We start from the raw sequence: 22,675 nt of genomic DNA on the forward strand, positions 1-22,675 counted from the left end.
ATATCAGCAAATGGGTGCAGGAGAAGCACATCTGCATCCCCTTTGACATCTGCAAGCCCTCTGTTTATTTATTTTTTTTCTTAACCCTTGACTTGGTGTGAGCACCACGCTCAGCCAGTGAGCGAACCGGCCATCCGTATATATGGGATCCGAACCCGGGGCCTTGGTGTTATCAGCACCGCACTCTCCCGAGTGAGCCACGGGCCGGCCCCCAAGCCCTCTGTTTAAAACCCTGCTCAGACCCTGGCATCTCCTGTAAGGAAGTGAAGTTGGAATCGCTGGGCCACATGGATTGTCCCTGGTCAGCCAGCACTTTCACAAATGGCCCCATCTTACCTTAGGTGATGAGGTCCCCTCCAAGGGGCTGGGAAGGGGACTGTGCCGCGCTGCCCACTTGCACAGGGGAGCTAGAGTGGCCTTTTCTGAACCACGCATGTTCTCCACTGAAGGCCTGTCACACACTGTAGATTGAAATTTGGGCCACAATGGTTATAGAACAGGCAAATCTCCTCCCTGATGGAACACTCTGGAAAGAGCAGCTGATAAGAAAGTTGCCATGTTCCAACTTACACAGGATTGTATGTATGAAACAAACAGAGACCAACAGTCAGAAAACCAGACATGTTTTCACTGAGATGATGTCTACAGATGGCCACCCTGTGGGGTGGGTATTGCCTCCTATGGCTTTTGTGGGGGCAGGGGTGGGCGGTTTGCTCTCAGTTATGGAATATCCCTCCCCTCTTTCATCTGATATGGAGACATCTCCAAGTAATGCTTAAAACCAGAGTATTTTTTATTTTCAAATTCAAAAAGAAATCAGTAGCTAAAAAAGCAGCAGTATCCCCTGTTCAGAATGCCTTGGAGTCTACTTTACCCAGTTTAAATTGTTGGAAACTCACTCCAAACCTCAGATGCTCTTCTTGGCAGCAGAGAAAAACTGCCATAACAACAAACTTGGAAATATACACATCCCTAAACCGAACTGGCCTCTTGCCTTCTGTTTTAAGCATACATCACAAGTCAAAATGAATTAAATGTGAATCCAGTTTGCTATGGTCCGTCACTAACCCGCTTTACTGAAATGAGCAAAGGCATATGGGCTGGAAGGGGGCCGGTAGCGTTCCCTGTACTATCTTGGACTGGATTACGTCTGTCTGTCAAACCAACCCCACATGGGAGCCCACAGCCTGGCAGCACCTCAACTCGGGTGGGATGGGGGGCCACCCTGAGCAGCTGCGGAAACCCAGCCAAGAGCCCAGAAAGCACAGGCCTTCAAAGTCAATCAAGCGTCAAGGAACTGTCATCAGGAGAAACTTTTCATAGGTCAACAGAGCAGGCTCAAGAGCTGACAGTGAGGATTTTCCAAAGAAATGGAAAAAAATGAACATGGGCCACTCACAAGAGAATACAACCAGCAATAAACAGGAAACATATCAGGTTAATATTTTAATCTGTACGACACTTTTTTTTTTTTTTTGCAAACCCTTACGCTTTTATTTAAATTAACTTTTTCTTGCAAAATATTCATTTCATCTTTCCAACAAAATCTTATAAAGGCAAAAATAAAATTTTATTTTGGCAAATATCATGAAGTCGATACTGGCAGCATATGGAGTTAGTTAAAAATAGACGGCAACTTCTAAATATATTCAAGATTCCTTTTTTTTATGAGCATAGTCAAAGGCAAATTCCAAAGTGTGACTTCACCCGATGGAGGTTTTTTTCCTTTTTTTTTTAACTATCATTTTCTTTATGCAGAATATCATGAGAATATGACTTAAATAAAGGGCCACAAACACTGCACCTGGCTTGGTAGCCCCCTTCTCATTTGGGGCTGGAAGTCAAGTCAAAGTCTTGCCATCATGGCCCTGCTGGCAGAAGCAATCAGGGACACCGAGGGCACACTGCCTGCCCTCCCGCCACCTGACCCCAGTCCTGGGGACGCTGACCTAGGGCTCTTCAGCACAGGCTGGTTGGAGAAAAGGCATTCAGTCTGGGATTTTTAGGTAGATGCCACGCAGTGTGAAATTTATTGCTATAATACAACAAAAGTTGCTTCTCACCTTTTCTATACCTCAAAGTATATTTCATTAAATTAAAGCAAACTGCTTTTTTTTTTTTTCTGAGTAGAGCCCTTTGCTGAGGGAACCTTGTGGGCAGGTTGTGGAGCTCAAAACTCTGTAAAACACTGTTTCCTCTAAACTGAACCCAAGGGACAAGACATAGACTGGGGCTCCATGTGCCATCCTGGTGTAGTTTCACAAAGAGCCGGTCATCAGGTCAGGTCAGGGACAGCTGATCTCTGCTGCCAAGGGCCCCTCTTCTCCTGGACAGCATGCCAATGAGTCTACTGCTGGAATCCACTGGAAGCACATTCTCAAATCCAACTTTCACCTGTGCTCACTGGAAATTGGCCTGGCCTCAGCTTGCCCTTCACCCCCGCACACCACCACCCAGACAGTACCTGAATCTGTAAGTGCAGCTACAAAATTCTGCATCCTCACCTTTCCAGCCACTCAGCCCTTGAGGTGATTATAAAATATATTCTGGTTCTAAAATACAGTGTCAGTCTTTTAGGTGTGTATCAAAAGTGCCCTTGTCACATGTAAAAAGGCATCTGAACTAAAGCAAGTGGGTGGGTGTTAGGACCTAGACCTATGGGGAGCACCCACCAGTTGGTGGGCTGCCCCTTCCTCCAGCCAGACCTCTGCTGAGCTGGAAGTGGTGTCCTTGGTGGCAGAAAGGTCAATTTCCTCGCAGCAGGCTGGTTCCACTGGGCCCCTGGCTCCAGGCTTGTCCTCTGCACATTGGGTCATGGGTCAGTCACTGCCTGGGCTGGCAAAAAGCACAGGAGACAGTGAGAGGCTGGCAGGACCCCTGTTCGCATTGAGACAGTGGGCGGTAGGTATGTCTGTGCACACACAAGACAGGGAAAGGCAGACAGGCTGACAGACAGAGCAGCAGAGCAGGGGGCTTGAGCAATGTGGTCGCTGCCGGGGGACCCTCAGCTTCTAGAACTCACAGCACTCAGCCCCACCCTCCTGCCACCCCCACTTCACTTCCAGGAAGTGCACCAGACACATGTGGGTCCCTAAATTGGGCCCCTGCTCTGACAGGGAAAAAAGCCTGAGCAAGGACTCTAGGGTCTTGTCCAGCCCTTCCCTTCTTTCTCTGAATGACTTTGGGTAACTCTCTCAGCCTCCATGGGCCTCGTTTTCCTAATCTAGAATGGGGTGATCAAACCCACCTCCTAATGAAGATGCTGTGAGGCAAGAGGAGTGTAGGTGTGCTCTCAAATAGCACTAAAGGCCTATCTCACAGCAATGGGGGCACCAAAACCCAGGAGCAGCAGAGCTTCTCTCCTGACTCTCTGAGAAAACCACACACCCTGCCATGGCCCAGGCAGGTCCGTGTGGCCTGTATGAAGGGCCTGGCTGGAGCATTTCCCTATGGCTCTTTGGTTACCAGGCCTCTGCTCCACACCTCCCAAGAGCCTTCCTCCTTCTGCCCTCAGGCTGGCTGGGGCCTGCTGACTACTCTGAGGCTGGGGGAGCACCCAGGCTGGCAGACACCTGCTGAAAACCATGCCCCCCATTGTCCCCCTGCAACATAAACACTCTGTGCCCCTCATTTCACTCTCTGCTCCAAACACCTAGAGCCCCTGGGGGTGGTCCAGGCGAGTCCGTGAGTGGTGAAAGAGAGCAAAGGCTCTGGACTTACCCTGAGGGGTTCAAACCCTGACACTTACAAGCTGCAACTCCTGGGGCAAGTCCCTCAAGGTCTCTGAGCCTCAGTTTCCTCATCTGCAAAATGGGGGTGAATATCTTCATAGGGTTATTGTATGGATCAAAAGAGATGCTTAGCATAATGCCTGCACATAGCAGGTGACCAACAATGTTAACCATAAGCACATATAAAGGAAGGAGAGGGGGAAGCCCTATAAAACGAGAGCAGGACAGGATGTCAGGGAAGGACTGCTAAGACCTCCAGCTAGCCCTCCCCTGTCCAGGGGAGGCAATGAGCTCAGAAGCAAAGGCCCAGGCTGAGAACTCACTCAAGCCTGGACAAGACACCTGGTCTCCTGACTCCCAGACCAGGCAGGGCTCCTTCCCTCATCCCACACTGCCTCTCACCACTAGATGGTCACACTGGGAGGACGTAGGGGTGCTGCTGGAACATTCTGACTGGCTGAGGGCCAATTTCACATTGCCCTGGACTGCCCTTTCTCTCCCTTGCAAGGTACTCCGTGACTAAAAGGGCAGTCCAGGTCCTTGCTCTGACACCAATTCTGTGTGACTTGGAGTAAGCCCCAACCCCTTACAGGGCCTCAGTTTCCTCATCTGTAAAACTGGACTTTTTCCAGTCTTACAGTTCTTCAGTTTCTTCAGCCAAATCCCTAAGAGGCCAAGATCAAACTCTTCTTTTCCAGTCTGGCCTGTACTGGACAGCACCAGCAGCACTGGGGGAGGAGAGAGGGGCGGGGTAGGGGGAGACGGCCTGGCTCTAGAGATTGCAGGGAGGCAGGGGGCCTGGACCACACCATATTGCATCAGAGCACTGAGGACTGAATCCCTAAAAGGCATCTGTTCCCCTCCTGCCTATGGGTCCAGGACGGGCCCCCCAGCAGCTGCTTTGCCAGTGGAGGGAGCATCAGCAAGGGCACTGCAGTCACACGGCAGCGGCAGGCAGGGTGAGGAGAGGCACGCTCAGCACTGGGCGAGGGGCTGTGAGCAGCGCAGGGGCACACCAGGCAAGGGCTCTTACTTGGAAGGTGTTAGACAAAGGTGTAGTGGAGTCCGTTGCTTAAGGGGGGGGAAGGTGGCACCGTCCTGGAGGACAGGGGGGCTTTAGGCGGGAGAAGGGCCAGCTGCTGCGCTAGACGGGGCACACAGGAATTAAGCGGTGCATTAGATTCCTCATCTGCTCCCACAGCACCTGCCACCCCACTTGGCAGGGCCGGGGTGGTGTGGGCCCCCTGCCCACTACTAATGTCCTAGACTTGGGAGGCAGATCCATGGGGCCTGGTGGAGAACTGGCTAGGACTGGCCCATGGTTCCCAGATATGTGTCTGAGACAGAAAGAGGGAGCAGAAGTGAGGAAAGGCTGCAGCAAAGATGGCCACTGAGCGGGGAGGGGAGTAAGGCCCTGCCAACTGACCACGGGTGTTAGGGCTGGATGTGCTCATCTGCTGGTGATGAGGAAGCCGAGGATGGCAGATCCACAGAGTGAGAGCAAGCACAGGCGAGAGAAAGACACTCTATGGTGGGGGAGCAGCCCCTGCTAGAACCTTCTACTGGGGGAGGAGCTCAAAAGTTGCTCAGATGAGTCAGTCCCAGGGTCATTAGGAGGAGGGGCCTGGAAGAACCATCTCCTATGTCCCTAGCCACAGAATGCCACACTGACCACCTCTCAGCCCACTCAGCATGCCCTAGAAGAGAGTGAGGACAGCAGGGGTTCCAGGGACTCTGTGCAGGACCAGGGTATGGGGGCAGAGAGCAGGCTTCTACGGAGACTCTCCCCTTGTTGTCTACCCTCCCACGGCCACCTGAGGTGAAGGAAACACTCTGCTCCCCAGACCAGACTTCCCAGGACCAGTCACCTCAAGGCCCTGCAGGCCCCACCCTTGGCCACTTCTAGACCCTTTGGCCAGGATTGAAGGATGGGTAGGGACTGTACCAGCACTTCAGGCTCTAAGATCATCCTCTCCCCAGAAGGAGTACACCTGGCCAGGGCACCAGTTAGCCACACAGTGGCCCATGCACCTGGGGAGAATGGCACTAGGTGAACTGTGAGGGCACGTGTAGGGGGGTGAGCCGCGGGTGGAGGGAGGAGCCTGGAGCCTCTCTCCTGGCTGAGAGAGAAAGCAGCCTCTTTACAAACACATAAATGCTTGCACGCATGTGTCACACATGCATGCTCCCACCACACAGTGCTATTTTTCCAACTGGCTGGCAAAGTCCCACTCCCCAAGTCCTGCATTCTGGCACAAGACAGTCTGACAAGGTGAACAGTGGGGAGTGTTTGGGAACCAAAGCAAGGGTCCCAGGAGGACCAGAACAGTCCCCTTTTGCCCTACCCCAGCAAGAAGTCCAAGCACCAATGGCTTTCCTGCCACCTTCTTCATGAGATCAGAAAACTTAGCCTTGATCCCTTGGCTCGGGGCCTAAAAAACCCATTCTTATCCTGCGATCTCAGAGGAAGTCAAATAGCACCGTGTCCTCCTGGGACCTCTTTCCCCTGACACTCTTGGGCCCCCTCATGGTCTCCCCCACTGCCTGGCCTGTACCACCTCCCCTTCCAAGCCCTGCTGTCCTCATGGGACAGGGCACCCTCTGGTCAGGAGAACATACCACTGGCCCTCAACCACCAACCCTGACACCCGGTTTTCCACTCACTCCTATCTCTGGAACAGCTCATGCTGGGTATGAGCTCCAAGGATGTGTGGGCAGGGCCTTGGCCTTGGAGGCTGGCCTCCAGGACCTTACCTGCCACCTGCTTGCTGCGCTGGGAGGCCTCCGAGGCCAGGGCGTAGGAGATGTTGATGATGCGCTCCTGCTCTTGCAGCTGCGAGTCCAGGTCGGCCACACTGTTCCGGTCCTGGCCTGATGTTGGCTGCAGGTTGCCCATGCTGCAGGAGGGCCAGAAAGCAGGCTCTGGGCCCTTGCCAACCATGGCCATCAACCTCAGGAGTGGAGGGTGTCCCTGGCCTCAAAGTTCTCAACATTTTGGGGAGCATCAGACGAAAACTGTGGACTTTCTCCTTAAAGGAAGGTGTGCATGCTTCTCCCCAGACACCCAATCACAGCTTTGCTCCTCCTCTAGGAGTGCCACAGACCTCAAGTAAAGAGCTCCAGCTGGAGGCTGCTGTTCAGTTCAGTCATGAAACGGTTACCCTACTCTGAAAGGGAGGCTTACAACAACAGGCTTAAGTTTCTAAAGCTATGGAGGCTGAGGGGATAGGAAAGCCACTTCCTAGGGCCTGATTCCAGCCTCCAGGGAAGTGGGCAAGGCCTCTGGCACCCTTAGGACAAGGCTGGGGCCTTTGGCTCTGGTATACGGGTCTGAGTGAGGGAGCACAGCCCAAATGCTGGGAGGACCTTCATTAGAGCTGATCTCCAACTGGGTCGCTTCACAGCCTTGCCTTTTTCCATTCCACATTTGCTAGGGTCACTCAGTATGCAGATTTGGGGGTGAGCCCCCAGACCATGAGAATTTCAGGACTTTCCCAATGACCTAGGCAAGATTCCTTGCTGATCTGTTGGTGACATGCTGAGTACCAGCCTGCCTCTCCAATGAGCAGGGCTTACTGAGTTGGAGGCCTGGCACACCACACACTCCAGTCAGCCTGGCCCAGGGCCTGCATGGTTGAGACACCACTTGGGCTGGCAAGAATTGAGCAAGCAAGAGCTGACCTTGACCGGGCGAGGATGTTGCGGATCTTCTCGGCTTTGCGATACCGAGCCTGTAGCTCCTCGAGACTGGGTGGCTCTTCAGGGTCCAGCTCCACGTAACGCTCTGGGATGGAGACCTTCTCTGGTTTGGACAGCTGGGGAGAGGACCAGGAGGTGGCAGAGGGGAGGCTCGGGTGTTTGTGTTTGGGAACTGCTTCCCCACCCAACTTCCCTTCCCACCATAAGGAAGAGGCTACAGTAACAAAACTAGTCAATTGTGGAATCAGGATTTGAACCTAGGTACAACTCCAAAGCCCATGTTCAACTATACCAGACAACCTCCCACAGCCCAAAAGGGAAGGGAAAGGTAAGGCAAAACAACTAGACTAAAAGCTCTCAGGATAAAAATGATTATCCTTAATGTTACCCTCAAGGCCCTTCATGATCTGACCCCTGCCGACCTCTCCAGTCCCACTGAACCACCAGTTCTTCCAGTTCCCTCCCACAGTGGAGCCTTAGTCCCTGTGGTGCTCTCTGCCTTCCCTTTGCTCCCCTGACTCTCATCCTATCAACCTTACCTTGAGAAGACTTCCCTGATCCCCCTCCCATTACTCTGTTTTCTCTTCACCATTGTCTCCCTGCTGTCTAATGCAGGGACCTGGTGCTTAGTAGCCCTTCAGCAAATATTCCTTGAATGAATGGATGATGGATAAATGGATGACGGCTGGATGAAAAGTGATAGTGCTTTCTGTCCCTACAAAAGCTCTTCTGATCTAGACAGGTGGTAGCTATGCTGTATCCACTGCTCTCCAGAGGAAAATGGCCCCAACCTCCTCCCCATCACTATCTCATCCAGTGGCAAACTCTTGGTGAAATTCTTCTCTATTATTTCCAATGAGGGCAGATCTAGAGGAAGGAAGTAGACTACATTGTAGCAGGAGGGATTTAGGTTAGAGATAAGGAAGAACTTTTTCCCTGGGCTGACAGGCCAATTAGGACACTATAGAACACACTTCCACTGACTGCCAAGGCAGCATGTAGAAGCTTTTGTGAATCTGAGAAAACAGACCTTCGGCCAAAGAAAAAAGGTCTGGAGTCAGGGGAATGTCCTTATTAACCTCTGGAGCCCCAGCTGACCCCAAAACTCAGCAACTCCACAGGCCTCTGTTTTGTACATATAGCTCCTTTGTTCCCAAAGACCACATGTGCCCCTAACACGTTGAGTCAGGTAGATACCACTGGCAAAATCAGCTTGTGAGTGGGCCCGCCCCTGCCTCTTAAAAACAGGAGGGAAGCACCCGGTGGCACAGCTCCTCTTCAGCACCCATTCTCCTATCAGACACACCTGTGAGGAAGTTTCACTGCGGCCCCACCTATATCCACCCTTCATGTGGTGAGAACGTTTCCTCTCATGCAGTTTCAGGGCAGGCCAAGCCCCTGTACAAATGTTTTGGGGATATTTATGGGCCACTGTGTGATTCATTCAACACAGTCTTCATTCAGCAAATATTTACAGAGCACCTACTGTGTACCTGGGCTGGTGCTAAGGATACAAAGGTGAAAAGAAGCAGCCATAGACACTGCTCTGCAGAGCTTACAAATGGCATGATATAAGCCACAGGAGATTACCTATGTCTTGAAGACACTGAGTCTGTCATCCCCAGTTGCCTTTCCTGACATTCCTGGCTGGTAGATGCAGGTCTCACTTGTTGTCCTGGGCCTGCCCTGTCATGATGCATGTGAGCCACCAGAGGGCGTCAGAAGAACTCAGACCAGAACTAAGCACAGTCTTCCAGCTTCCGTCAGGGCTGAAAATCTCACCAGCAATTTTCAAACATACCCTCCATTTTCCCCAAGTCTGATTGCCCAAGTCGGCCTGACTGGCCAGTTATAAGGCCAAAACCTGGTGTTCCAGGGGACATTTCCGAACAATAACTACCACTGTCTCATGGGCCTACAATGTGCCAGGCTTTCTGATCTTGGGAACACATTGAGTAACTTAATCCTCGCTACAACCCACTTTACTGTTGACGAAACTGAGGCACAGAGAAGTTAAAATTACAAATTGCCCCAAGTTACAAAGACTTGAACCTTCACTAAAACACCCGGGCTCCTTTTATTGCCTCAAGCTGCTATCCATCCATTTTCCTGGGCTACACTGAAGCTGAGCCTTATCCCCATGCAGAACAATACCCCCAGTGGGAGGGTTGATAAGGCTGGGAGCTCAAAGGCCACTTCTCCTTGGAGAACATGAAGGAAGCCCCTGCCCTCACCTCTCTGCTGATGTCCAAGTCATAGTCTTGAGGTTCCATGTCCAACTCAGTGACAGGCATGGCCTGTACTTTTAACCAGCCATTCTCCTTGTCCTTTCTGTCCCTTGGCATGGCCCGTTCCAGCAACTGCAGGTCAAAGTCCTGCTCACGCTTCCACTGGCAATAAAACAAGAGGGTTAAACGCAGTCACTTCCCGACTGCTAAAAGAGTCACGCTGGTCCCATTTTGGATGGGTCTTGCGGGTATGGGGTCGTAGGAAGATGGACCTGTGACCCATTAGGGAAAAGCTGTGTGCTGTAACTACATGTGTAACGGAGAGCAAGGCCTCTGTCCTCTTCATATGGCCTGTTCCAGACTGCTCATTGCTCTCTGATCTCAGCTCCCAGAGGATTCAAACATGCACCCTCAGGGCAAAGGTCTAAAGCCCATGACTTTATGCTCACAATAGTCCTCAGAGATAGAGAAGGCTCCCAGATCTGAGAAGGTGACCCTAAAACAGAATCTGGGACAGAGCTCCAGAGAAAGGCTTTGCCCCTTCTTCTGCGTCACAGCTCACGTCTCAAGAACCAAATGTCCTAGGCTCAGAAGTAAGGGAAATCACAAACCCTCAGAGGTCCTGCTAAGCAAGAGCCTCTCTATTGGGTATCAAAAAGGATACATTCAGGGCTGGGGGATACTGCACCCACAGCAGGGCTGTGGAGGCAAGCAGGAGCAGCTTGGGGCCAGTGAGGCACACAAACTGCTGTGTAACATAGTATCTATTTGGGATAGGTGTTTTCTTTAAATTAGAAAAAAAACTGAATCATGTAAAATTGAAATGCTAAATCAAATTCAACCGTTTTCAAGGCTATTCCACAGTATTAACTTTGTAGCAAGCATCTCTTCACAAGAGGGAAAATCTAAACCCAATTATTTTAAGACCCAAGCACGACTGTCCAGTTCCAGGGTGGCTTCTTGTTCATCCATGGCTGGTGTCCTAAAAAGCCTTTGACCACTGAGCAGGTTGTTGGGAATAGAACAGGCTCAAAGCATCTCTTCTCTTCAGCAGAAGCCAAGTGGATGCTAACCCATCCCCGGTCATCTCTCTCCCACCCCATCCACCTCAGCAAGCCCCAAATGGTCATGATATTCTTTGATGTCCCCTCAAGTCCCTCCAAAACTCCAAACCCATAGCCATACCAGCACATTTCACCCATTCATGCACAAGCTCTCACTACTGACTCCAAACCAATGTAATGGTTCTCAGGTGACCGTTTTCCAGTTAAAATTTGAAATGATTAGGCAATTGAAGATCCAGGGATGAAAAATTAATGACTCACAAAGAAAACGCACATTTTCTTACATGCTCACACGTGCTCCAAATAGAGACAAGTCCTCATTTAAACCCAGCCTGATTGTTTCCACAAACAGGAAAAGTTCACTCAACTCTACAAAGTATCCTGGGGAAGAAACATGCCAATCCATTATTATTAAGCAACATTTTTATTGGCGTTGATGCAGAGACTTACACAAGCCTTTTTTTTTTTAAGAGAAAATTTACAAGATATTCAAATTACGATTTTTAGATAATCTCTACATTTGAAACATCAGGTTGTAAAAGGTCAGTGTTACCCCACATGACATTTAAAACTTATAAAATTTAAAACTTACTGGGTTTGCATCTTTTAAAGAGATGAATGTCCTGGGTCTTATCCCTTTGGTGTCTGAGCTAACAGCTGCAGAGAGGCTCTCTGAATATGTACTGTATTTTGCTATCCATCCAAGTTATTAAATACCAGAAACACAAAAAGTTTTCCATAAAAAATTGTGTGATGGGACTGGAGGAATTGAAACTGAACAATCTCACACTTGGTAGAACTTATTCAAACGTGCAATCACTGAAGTCCGTGTCTACTGTCCAGGCATGGATTTTGATAAATTCATAATGCCCAGACCTCTGCCAATGACTGTGGTCTTCAGGCAGTAGGTTGGCTCAGGCTTGCGGAGTGGCTTTTGGGACGAGTGAATTATGAGTCAGTAGGCCTGCAGGAAGGAGGGCAGCAGAAAGGTGAGTCCCATCTGGGGGTGCTTGCTAGGCTACAGAAACAAGAGCTGCTATTGTAAGCCTCGTAACAAACAGCACAGGCCAGTTAGAAAATGTTCAATGCAAATCAGAAGCTTCTGTAAACACAATCAGGCAGGATTAGAGAGGCAATGAGCAGTAACACTAAAAGCAAAAGAGCTTGTGCAATGAATTAGGGAAAGAACAGTCAGGCTAGGGAGACATGGGATTTCAAACAACAGGAAAAAATCAAATGGACTGTTTCCAAAAGGGACATAAGGCGACTGTGGGCAGGGCACAGTGCCATGAAGCACCACCAGGGGGCAGCACAGACCTCCCCAGCTCTCCTGGGCACCCTGGGGCCTCTCAGCACCACCAGCTGTGGGAGACCACCAGCCCTCAGGATTGTGGGCACCAACCCATGCTCAGTTGCCCAAGGTTTGGGAAGACGGTTGGGTTGCTTGGGCTTCTCCTCACCAAATCATATCACCATCTTCCTCTACTCCTTGAACCCTCTATTCCCAAGTCCTTAATTCAGCTGAGAGATTCCAAAAGCTGGCAAAGGCCCCTCTCAAGCTGCTCCTCAAGCCCTCTCTGCTTGGATAACTGCCTGGATATTTTCTCAGGCTCCTAGGCCTCTGCCGTGAGATCCTCCCTCCTGCTCTGGTTCAAGGTCACCCTCTGACCAAGTCATACATGCAGCCTGCGTTGTGGACAAATAGCCCTGTGGAGTGTGCTCTGAAGTATCTAGACCAACGAACAAACGGCCTACTCGCTCGGGGTGTGATGCACTTATGTTTGAGGGACTTGGGGAAGCTCTGCTCCCTGTCCCAGCCCCGCCTGCCTGGCCCCTCCTAACATACTGAGCCGAGATCTCCAGGGAGCGGCTGGCTGAGGTAGCGGGACGAGGGCAGGCCTGTCCTCTCTCCTTGGTTCAGCGTCCTCTTGCGTTCCCGGACCAGGGCCTTCTGGTGCCGCTTCATGCGCTCGAGCTGCTCCTCTGCGCTCATCCTGCCCCGCTGGTGGTCCCCTGAGTACAGGCGCTCCAAGGCACTCTTGGGTCTCTGAGGAGGAAGAGGGCGAGAGACACACAGAGCAGGTGGGCTGGAAACAGAGAGAGCAGCCGCCCTGCTGGCTTCATTCCCGTTCTTTGTCTGTCTCTCTGTTTCTCTTTCTCTCTCTCTCTCTTGGCCACAGAGAACACTTCCTCTAAGTACCACAATGCCCCACTTGTGCTTTCTGGGCAGCACCCCCTTCTGCAGATGCAGACACCAAGGCGCAGGCCTGCCCAGCTGGGCACACATGCAGCACAGATGAGTCCAGAACCCAGGCTGCAGACTTCTTGGGCTTCCTCCTGTGATCCTGACAGGCTGGAGAGATAGCTGGGGGATCCTTGGGAAATAAAGAGGGCAGTGTGATGCCCTTCTTGGTGGGCAGTGGGTGACAGGGACCCTGAGCTCAGGAGGGGCTGAGGTCTCCTCAGAGACCATAGGATCGTGAGTCACTTTTTATCTAGGAGTCCCTCCCACTGTGCATGAGGGAACAGTGAGCTCCTTGACAACTCAAGGCCACTCACAGGGAAGATCACCTTGCTGCTTTCAGCATTTAGACCCCTCCGGAGCGTGACGTAGGGAGCAATGGTGGATGACTGCTGGAGCCTCGACGTGGACCCCGAAAGCCCTTAGTGAGGAAGGAGAAGGGCAAGCGTATTTGTGGTGGGTTGGACAGTCCCCTGGTCCCTCTATAATCTCCCCCCACTCCCGTAAGGGGACCAAGAGTGCCCAGCCAACAGCCACTCTTCTTTTCTTCCCCCCCAGGGCCAGGAAGAGCAAGGCCCCAGGTAGAGGATGGGGGTCAGCCCAGGGATGCCCCCAGTGAAAGACAGTGTCCCTGAGGATCTGTGGACTACCCCAGGCTTCCTTTACGTGCAGAAGGCCTGGGATGCTTGGCAGGCGGACAGACTGGAGGAGTAGGAATGACCATCAACCCTCTCCTTCCTGACACACCCCTGTGCATCCTGCACAGCCCAACTCAGGATGAGGGAGGACAGTGAGAAGGCAGCCCAACTGAGGAGGAAGTGTGTTTGTTTAAAGAAAGGACTCATAGAGTCTTGGAGTCACACAAGAGGAAAAAGTCCTCTGGAAGGCCTGAGATGGCTGTGCTAGTGACAGTCACCCAACACCCCAGCCTGCAGGGTGCAGTGGCTTGGAGCCAGAGCACTGGGACTGTCTTCCGGCTCCATCACTCAGCAGTTAATTGGCAAGTTATTTAATTTCTGAGCCTTGGCTTCCCTTTCTCTAAGATGGGGATAATAACAGCACTTCCCTCACAGGGTTGTTGTGAATACTAGGTGTATATAAAGTGCTTGGACAGTGCCGAGCTTCACAGTAATGGCTGGGGACAGATGTAACAAAAGGGGAAGAGAATCAGGATGTGGGCCTGAGGAAGGCAGCCCAGCACTCCCTCTCAGTGGCTCATAGCTCACCCTACCTAGGCCCAAAGCTGCAGGCAGAAGGGCACAAGGAACTGGCTGAGGGTTGGGAGCAGTTCAGTGGGGTTGCCACAAAGACTCAGGGAGGATCTTGCCTTACCTCTGCCTGGCAGCGTCTGGTACCGGCTCTCAGAGCCCAGGAGTCCCAGGGAGGGCTGGGCCATATCCCCACTGAGGGTTGCCAGCTCAGGCTCACTAACATATGACCGGAGCTCCACCTGTGGGCACAGTCCCAGGTTGTCATACCTGCCCGGCATCATGCCACCTTCCCTCTCCCCACACACAGTGGGCAACTGCAGGGGCCCTCCCTGCTCACCCTCGAGTCCCCGTTAACACACTGCCCCAGTTCCCGGTCTCGCTTCCTCTCGTCCGACTGCCGCTTGAGGCCCCGCACAGAAGTGTGCCGGATGATGGTGGCCTCCCTTGGCAGAGGTGGCACAGCTGGGGGCTGGTCCTCCGGGCTGTAGAGTTCAGGGAGTGGGGGCCTGGGAGGCGCCTCGTCTTCCTGCTCAGAAAGAGAACCAGAACCAGTGCCCAGTGCAACGGAGCTGGGCAGTGGGGGACTGCTGAGTGGCACCACCACACACACACACAGTGGTGGCCCAAAGGGCCAGAACAGGCCACTTTGGAGCCACAGAACATGACCACCTCAGCCAAGGAGTTCTAACATTTCCCCTGGAGATGCTGTGAAGAGGGGAGATACCTCTGCTCCATCTCTATTCTCTTTGATTCATGTTTTCTATTTCTCGAAGTGTCACCTGCTCATACTGCCCCAAATCCACAACTCAGGTCTCCTGGGGTCATGCTGTTGGCACAGTGCCAAACTGCTTCCTCCCCACTTGGAGCACACCAGAGGGTAGGCTAGCTGCTAACTCTGCATCACTTCTAGATCTATGGCAGCACCCCCCACCTGGAGCAAAACAGCCATCCCACACCACCATGCTTAGACTGGGCCACCTTACTGGATGCAGCCTACATCCTCCTGCCCTTTCTATCAGAAATGTGCTTGGTTACAAAATATTTCTTCCTTCCTGACTTGGACAGAATAGGCAGCCAGTATGAATGACTCACTGCCTACCCACACGACCCACCACCTAGAATGTGATGAATGTAACTATTTTCCTTGAAACTCCCTGTCCACAGTACTTTCTGAAGGCTGTGATTCCCCTGCCTACCAAGAGACTGGCACTGACTGTCATGAACATCCACTCCTGGGACTCACTACCATCGTGCCCTCTTCCTCCTAAATTCCCCCTTTCTTAGTCTAATTTGGCTTTGTTTTTCTGAATTTTGCAGAGTTCAGGAAAGGGCCCTCCAAGCTTGCTTTGTAAAGATTCATCAGCACTCTCTTAAAGCAATACGCTTTGTTGATTTGTGAAAGTTAAGCTGCCTGCCTAAGAGACACGCTGGTTCTCAGAAGATCAGATGTTTCCAATCCTGACAAGACCTCAGAATCCCCAATTTCTAAAAAGTTCTCCAGAAAGATAAATACAAAATACTGATTGCCTTTGATGAAGAGAATAGAATGTCTGGAGTCAGACAGTGGAAGAGAGACGCTTTATTATATACTTTTTTATATCTTTTGTTTTTGTAGACTTTGAGAGTATTATCTCATAAAAGATGCTAAACTCAAGAAAACAACCAAATAAACAAAGAAGTTGCACACTGATAGCTACATGCAATGATGTGGATGAATGTCATAAACATAATATGGAAGAAAAGATGCATGATACAAAAGAGTACAGTATTTCCTGTATGCCAACATAATTAAAGTGTTTAGGAAGGCAAACGGAGGTAGTAAAACTTAAAAACACCACCACCACCAAAAAGCAAGGGAGTTATTATCCAAAAAGTCAAGATAGTGGTTACTCCTAGCTGAAAGGGAGTGACCTGGACTGGGAAGGGACCCACAGGCTTCTGGTTGCTGGCAAAGTTCTATTTCTTCGTCTGGGGGGTGTGGTCCCTTTGTTATTATTTGCTAAATTATATATTCCTGTTTTATGTCATTTTCGGATGGATATTATTTCACAAACAAATGTTAAAAACAAGCAAACAACAACAACAAAAATGGTAGAACTGGTAAACACACATATATCACTAGAAGGAGAGGAGAGAAGGACCGCTTCCCACCCCAGTGACCCTGATGCTCAACCAAGTTGAAAAAGTCCTGCCCGAGAGCCACAGAGGACCAAGCTGTAAGGAGGAGCCTCTGTGATAGTCTGCACAAGGGGAAACTGAGGAGGCTCAGAAAGGGGAGGGGACTTTCCCGAGGTCACAGTAAGAGAAGAGGACTGGAATCCCGGTGTTGCAGCTCTGGCTGGCACCTCTTCCCTCTGCTCCTCATCTTGGCTGGCAGGTACCCTGCCTTATGTCAGCAGCCATCTGCCCCAGACATCCCTGCTGTTTGTTTTGATTTTTTTTTTTTTTTGTCTTTTGTCTTTTTCCGTGTCCAGCAATGGATCGCAACCCTCAGTACCGGACCGGGGACTGGCAACGGGACCGCAACCCTCGGTGTTGCCCCCGCACCTCGCTCAGCCAGTGAGCGGGAACCGGTCTGTATGTGGGATCCGAACCCTCGGGCAGAAGTGCCGCCGCGCTTCCCAAGCGGCGCACTCACCCAGTGCACCACCGGGCCGGCCCTTGTTTTGATATTTTTGACCACCTGTCTTATGGCTGAAAGTGAGTCTGCCTCTTAGATCTTGCACCCTGCCTTATGTCAGCAGCCATCTGCCCCAGACATTCCTGCTGTTTGTTTTGATATTTTTGACCACCTGTCTTATGGCTGAAAGTGAGTCTGCCTCTTAGATCTTGGACTAGGAAGGAGATTCAAGATGGAGAAATTCACACTGACTCTCTGGCTGAGTCAAGGGCCACATCCTGGGTCCAGCTCTGGGCCCTGGCTGGAAGCAGACAGATGGTGAGGACTAAGAACTCATGTGTTTTCCAAAGCTTTGTGCACCAACCTCATCAGAGGTCCTGGGCACGTGGTGTCCAGGAAAGACTCCTCCAAAGCCTTTGCTGGCAAAAATCTGGAGGCTCCATTCTGAGGTTCCCTCTACTATGGCTTCCCTGCACTTGAACTAGACCCCTTGTGGACTCCAGCCAGGGCTGGCCTGGCCCTGGAGGCGTGAGCTATCACAGGACTGACCACATCTTCTATTTCTTTTAAGTCTCCTGTGCTCCCAGACTTTGAAAAGAACTTAGCACCTCTCTATGCCAGGCAAACTAAGGTGCTGGCCCAGGCAACTATGTGGGCCACAGACCTGGGACAAAAGGTATAATTAGATGATAGGTGGCACAGAATAAAGGAGAATGGTCAGGAGATGGGATTGGATCCACTAACTAACATAGAGACCTTGAGCAAACCTCAACAACTTGGGGTCTTAGTTTTCTTATCTGTGGGATGGGGATCCTTCCCTTCCTATCTATACTCTATGAGGTGACTATAAAGATCACAAGTCTCCTCACAACGTAGCACAGTGCTCAACTGCAGGTGAAGATAAGGCTACTCTCCTCCTGGAATGAGCTCTTTGCCCACGGGCTTGTACAACTGCAGCTGAGCCCTTTACAGGTTTGCACAGAGCTCAGCGTGGGGACAGCCTCACCAGCAGCTACACACCCCTCTGCACTATGCAGATCATGAATTCCACCCTCCTCAGCATAGTTGCTTCTTCTCCCTAGGCCTCAGTTTTACCAACTGCAAGATGGGAGGATTGGGCTAGACCATCTCTCAGGGTGCTGCCAGTCTTGAGAGTCTAAGGCACAATAGCAGGCTAAATACTACTCCTTAACTGCTCACGACTCAGGACTCCCTTAGCACTCTAGCTGGTTCCATCTTCCCAAGTTTTCCTAAGAGTTTCTCTCCCAAAAGAAACTGACCTGAGGACACAGAGGTCAGACAATCATCTGCTAGAGAGAAAACAGTAGCATTCAGCTCCTCCTCATCACTACTTACAACTTTGGGCTTCATCTTAGTTGGTGACTGAAGGGGGGATGTCACTTTCCTCAGTTGGGGTGGGTGCGGTCGGTAGGGCACGTAGGTTTGCAGCTGGGGGAAGAGTCGAACCTCCAGAGGGGTCCGCACAGGGCTGGTAGGAGGGCTGGGCTGTGGGGGCGGCTTGCTCTCAGAAGTTGAGAGTGAAGGCACAGGCGGGTGAGAAAACAAAGGCACCGTTTTTCTTTCTAAGGAGCATGGAGGGAAACAAAGCAGGGGATGGAACAAAGACCCTCTTCCATGGAGAATAGACAGAGTGATTTGACACCACCAAGACCCGACCTGCCCCAGAGCCATCCTGCCCACCTGGGTCCTGGCCTCCTGACACCCCCACCTCCAGGAAGATGGCCCTCTCACCTGGATTTTTGACCGATTCCACCAGGATCCTAAAGTTCTCTTTATTTGCACTCAGGCCTGCAATGACATCTTCAATCCTCCACAGATCCTTCTGTATCTGCGACTTCTCCTGAGGAACACAAGGTGGTGGTCATTGCCTACTTAGCTCCTTACCAGAAGTTTCTTCTTAGGATTTATCCGGCCATTTCAAATAGAAATAGCCCCTCATGTTGGGGGGCAGCACCCTCAGTGGGAACACTGCCAGGGCTAGAGCCAAGCCTGGTTCACAGCTTCCCAGGGAAATACAGACAGGGGAAACGCCCAAGGTATGGAGAGAAATGTCAGAGTAGCTTTTACCAGTCCAGCTTGCCTATTTCCACCTAATTTAAAAATAGGCTGCTTGAAATACTTGCGTGAAGTATCTAGACTAGTTAATTTAATAGAGACAGGAAACAGAATAGTGGTTGCCACGATGGGGAAGGAGAATAGGGGAATCCCAAGTTCTGTTGGTTGGGTGCCCAACAATGTGAACTGTACACATAAAAATGTTTAAGAAGGTAAAGTTTATGTTATGTGTATTTTACCACAATTAAAAAAGAGAGACTGTCTTACACAACCACATTGGAAGAGGAGGAAAGGCAAGGACAAGAGATTACGCCATCCCTGGAATTTAAGAGCTTTTTTAAAAGTCAGAACTGAATCCTGGGGATTTGAGGTTTAGTTAAAGTACGATGGGCAATGGAATATCATTTGGCCAAAAAAAGGAATGAAGTACTAATACATGCTACAACAGCATGAACCTTGAAAACATTAGTCTAAGAGAAAGAAGGCAGACACAAAATGCCACACATTGTATGATCCCACTTATAAGAAATATCTAGACTAGGCAACTCCATAGGGACAGAAAGTAGATTAGTGGCTGCTAGGGCAAGAGTGTGGAGTTGGGGTGGATAGGGAGTACATGGTTAGGGAGTATCACGGGTCCAGGGTTTCTTTTCAGGGATGTTAAAGTGTTAATAAAATTGATTGTGGTGATAGCTGAACAGTGCTGTGAACATACTAAAAACCACTGAATCATGCACTTTAATAGGGTGAATTTTATGGTATGTGAATGACATAATAAAACTTTTTTTTTTTAAAGTACGATGGGAAAAGAGACAGGCTACATGATCATATGCACTGACAGATGACAACCAAAATTGGATAGGAAGAGACCCTTAAAGTGGTGAGGAGGCGTCTGTTGTGGTTAGTGGATTGTGGTCATCTTTTAAGGGGGTTGTTAAACATCAGATGTAGTATTCTTTTGATTTTTAGTTTATAATTGGGGGAAAACAGCCTCAGCCCTGTGCAATGGAGTAAAAGAAAGGCAGGCTCCATACCCCATCTACTCTCAACTGGAAGAGTTATTTTACTGCGTGATACTTACGGACCTGCCTGGTCCTGCAGCTAAACTACATGCTCCTTGACACATCCCCCAACAGGACCTGCAACTTAGCAGGTTCTCAGTGCCTGTATGTTGAGTGAATAAAGAACCAATCATGTAAAATCCCTGACCAAATACTTGCCAACAGTAATGACAACAGACATCAGAAGGCTCCTGTCCCAAGGGGGCTCACATTTCACTCTGTCCACCCTCCCAACACCAAATCACATCCTCAGGGCTGACAAGCAAATAATGGGTTTGATACTCAGCCCCACACTAAAGTATGAGTATCCTAAAACAGACAGATGAGTTACTGAACCTAGAGTGTGTGTGTAAATTAATGGGGGATTATCTCTAGAGCTGAAGTCTCCAGCTGAGTTCTAGGAATAGGTGACTGAAGGGATCAAAATCAGTTCTCTCCTTCCTCCATAGCTCCCTGGCAAAGCTCCTGTCAGCCCACTCTCCTGCCCCTATTTTGCTTTTCTGTCACCCCACATGTAAGAAAAGAGCAGAGAGGAGCAAAGGCCAGAGAGCTCCTATCTTTCTCCATGGGCCATGGAATTTCAGAACTTCATGATGAGGTAAGGGGAGCTTTTGGGGAGCAAGGGTAGAGTTTCATTCCTGTATCCACACAGCACACTGGGCAGGAAGGCTCCTGTGCACTGCTTTCAGCAAAAGCTTGAACTTGCTGTCCAGAAGTTGGGACGGGAACACCTGCAGGTAGCCTCACCTGTCACTGCCTCTTACACAGTTTCTCGAATGCCCAGGTGGCTGTGAGGATCTTCATAAATAAAGCCACCCTATTTTACCAAAAAGGCTATGAATTTTCTCACAGCCAAACCTGGCTAAAGGATTTAAGCCCCATTAGTGAGAAGTTGCATATAGGGCTGCAAGCCCATCTCCAGTTTTAATGATTTACCTAGACTCTAGTGGCTTGCCTGTTCTAGGATTACACCAAAGAAGCAAGGCTTTGTGAGTTTCCCAGGTCATCGTGACACTTAAGGAAAGTGTGAGCAATGCCAGGGAGCTAGGTGGAAATCAAGCCACAATCTCCAGGCTCCAAGCTCCAGGCTGGCCTATCTGCTAGTAATTTACAGGGCTGAGTTCTCCAGGGAGTCTGTGACAAGACCTGTTACATTGTATGGATTTGATTTTTGGAGGAGGGAAAAAAGAATTCAGGGCCTGCTATATGTTAAATTACCAGGAAATAAGGAACAGAAGAAATACAAATGGCCAATAATCATATGAAAAGATGTTTAACCTGCTAGTAATTAAATAAATGCAAATTAAAACAAGAGGCCATTTAGTTGACTGGCAAAAACTAAGAAATACAAATGGCCAATAATCATATGAAAAGATGTTTAATCTGCTAGTAATTAAATAAATGCAAATTAAAACAAGAGGCCATTTAGTTGACTGGCAAAAACTAAAAAGACTGATAACATCGAGTGCTGGTGAGGATACGGGCAAATAGGTTCTGTACTCTCGTTCACCATAGGTGGGAAAGTAAGTGCAGCCTTGTAAAGGGTAACTTGGTGGTATCCATCAGCTTTTAAGATGTGTGCTCATTTCAACGCAGCAAGTCCACTCCTAGGAGTCTATCTTAGACAAATGCTGGTAAACAAGCTAGAAAAGGCAGTTCCATGGATGCTCCCTATGGCACCATTTATAAAAACAAAACACTAGAAATAATTTCAATGCTCATCAGAAGAGAAATGGCTAATAAAGTAGCAGATATCCAGGCCATGAAACAGTATGTAGCAGTCAGGAAGAACCAATGTAATTTACTTAACTAGTGTTGTCCAATACAGCATTCTGAGATGATGGAAATCTTCTATAATCTGTGCTGTCCAACACAGTAGCCACTAGCCACAGCTGGCTACTGAGCACTTCAAATGTGTCTGGTGTGAATAAGGAATACATTTTTAATTTTAGTGAATTTTAATTAATTTATATTTTATTGGGCAGCATAAATTCAGGGGTATCTTTCCTAGACAGATTTCTGCAACACAAAGTTATGATAAAAGAGCAAGATGCCAAACAATGTGTGTGATCCTCTTTAGGAAGTCTTTTACCTGCTTCCACCCCCAAATGAATGATATGTGCATATTTTAGGAAACACATAGAAAATGGTGTGGTAGGCAACCCTACCAATGGACAGCACTGATTACATCCAGGGAAGGTGGTAAGACTGGGCAGAAAAAAAGAGGGAAGAGGAGCTTTTGTATCATTTTTTGCTTTTACTTCTCATTGGTTGGCCTTTTCAGTGAGATATTGTCATGTATTATTTTTATAATTATAAAAATGAAGAATGAAATGCTAAAAATATTTGCTAAAATTCATGTGGATCATTGATGTCCAAGAAGATAGGTATAACAGGACAGGACAGTTTTAGGAACTCATAAGTAGAAATAATTGTTTGAAAGACTTTGTCAACAATATTCACCTAGTATTTTCAAGCCATTATGCTAAGTGCTGGGGATATAATAAAGGGGAGGAATATGTTAGCTTGGAGGAAGGGAAATTATGGTGGGGCGGGGGACGACAATGGCAGGACACAGAAGTTCTGGGGAACCTCGCAGGCCAGCCCCAAGGCAAGTCTCCTCTGTGTGGTCCTGGACTGGGCTCTCTGGGAACCATCTCTGGGTGAGTGGAGGGACAGCAGGGCCCTGGGGAAAGCCTCAAGGCCCACAAACCTAAACCCCCTCTGGGAGTTCTTTCATTTT

At 49.6% G+C, this 22,675-nt stretch overlaps 1 protein-coding gene across 8 annotated transcripts in view; it reads right to left on the minus strand.

Annotated features, from left to right (window-relative positions):
• Positions 1-1,433: 1,433 nt before the first annotated feature.
• The window catches only part of PLEKHA7 (pleckstrin homology domain containing, family A member 7), a 74,615-nt gene continuing 53,373 nt past the window's right edge, over positions 1,434-22,675 (minus strand). The window contains exons 13-23 of one of the 8 annotated variants that reach the window (XR_550521.1): positions 18,548-18,656; positions 18,152-18,378; positions 14,513-14,701; positions 14,297-14,414; positions 13,282-13,385; positions 12,569-12,769; positions 9,665-9,820; positions 7,413-7,546; positions 6,486-6,628; positions 4,765-4,870; positions 1,434-2,835 (exon numbers count right to left, since the gene is read on the minus strand). Coding sequence is in view for 7 of the 8 variants with exons in the window: in XM_008573286.1 (XP_008571508.1) it covers positions 2,813-2,835; positions 6,486-6,628; positions 7,413-7,546; positions 9,665-9,820; positions 12,569-12,769; positions 13,282-13,385; positions 14,297-14,414; positions 14,513-14,701; positions 18,152-18,378; positions 18,548-18,656 (1,404 nt within the window). In the remaining variant the exon portion in view is untranslated. Of the gene's footprint in view, positions 2,836-4,764; positions 4,871-6,485; positions 6,629-7,412; positions 7,547-9,664; positions 9,821-11,127; positions 11,687-12,568; positions 12,770-13,281; positions 13,386-14,296; positions 14,415-14,512; positions 14,702-18,151; positions 18,379-18,547; positions 18,657-22,675 lie in introns of those variants that run through there. The other 7 variants (XM_008573287.1, XM_008573286.1, XM_008573288.1 and 4 more) reach the window with 7 other exon arrangements.

Source organism: Galeopterus variegatus, unplaced genomic scaffold (assembly GCF_000696425.1).
Source record: "Galeopterus variegatus unplaced genomic scaffold, G_variegatus-3.0.2 Scaffold898, whole genome shotgun sequence".
Taxonomy (NCBI): Eukaryota; Metazoa; Chordata; class Mammalia; order Dermoptera; family Cynocephalidae; genus Galeopterus; species Galeopterus variegatus.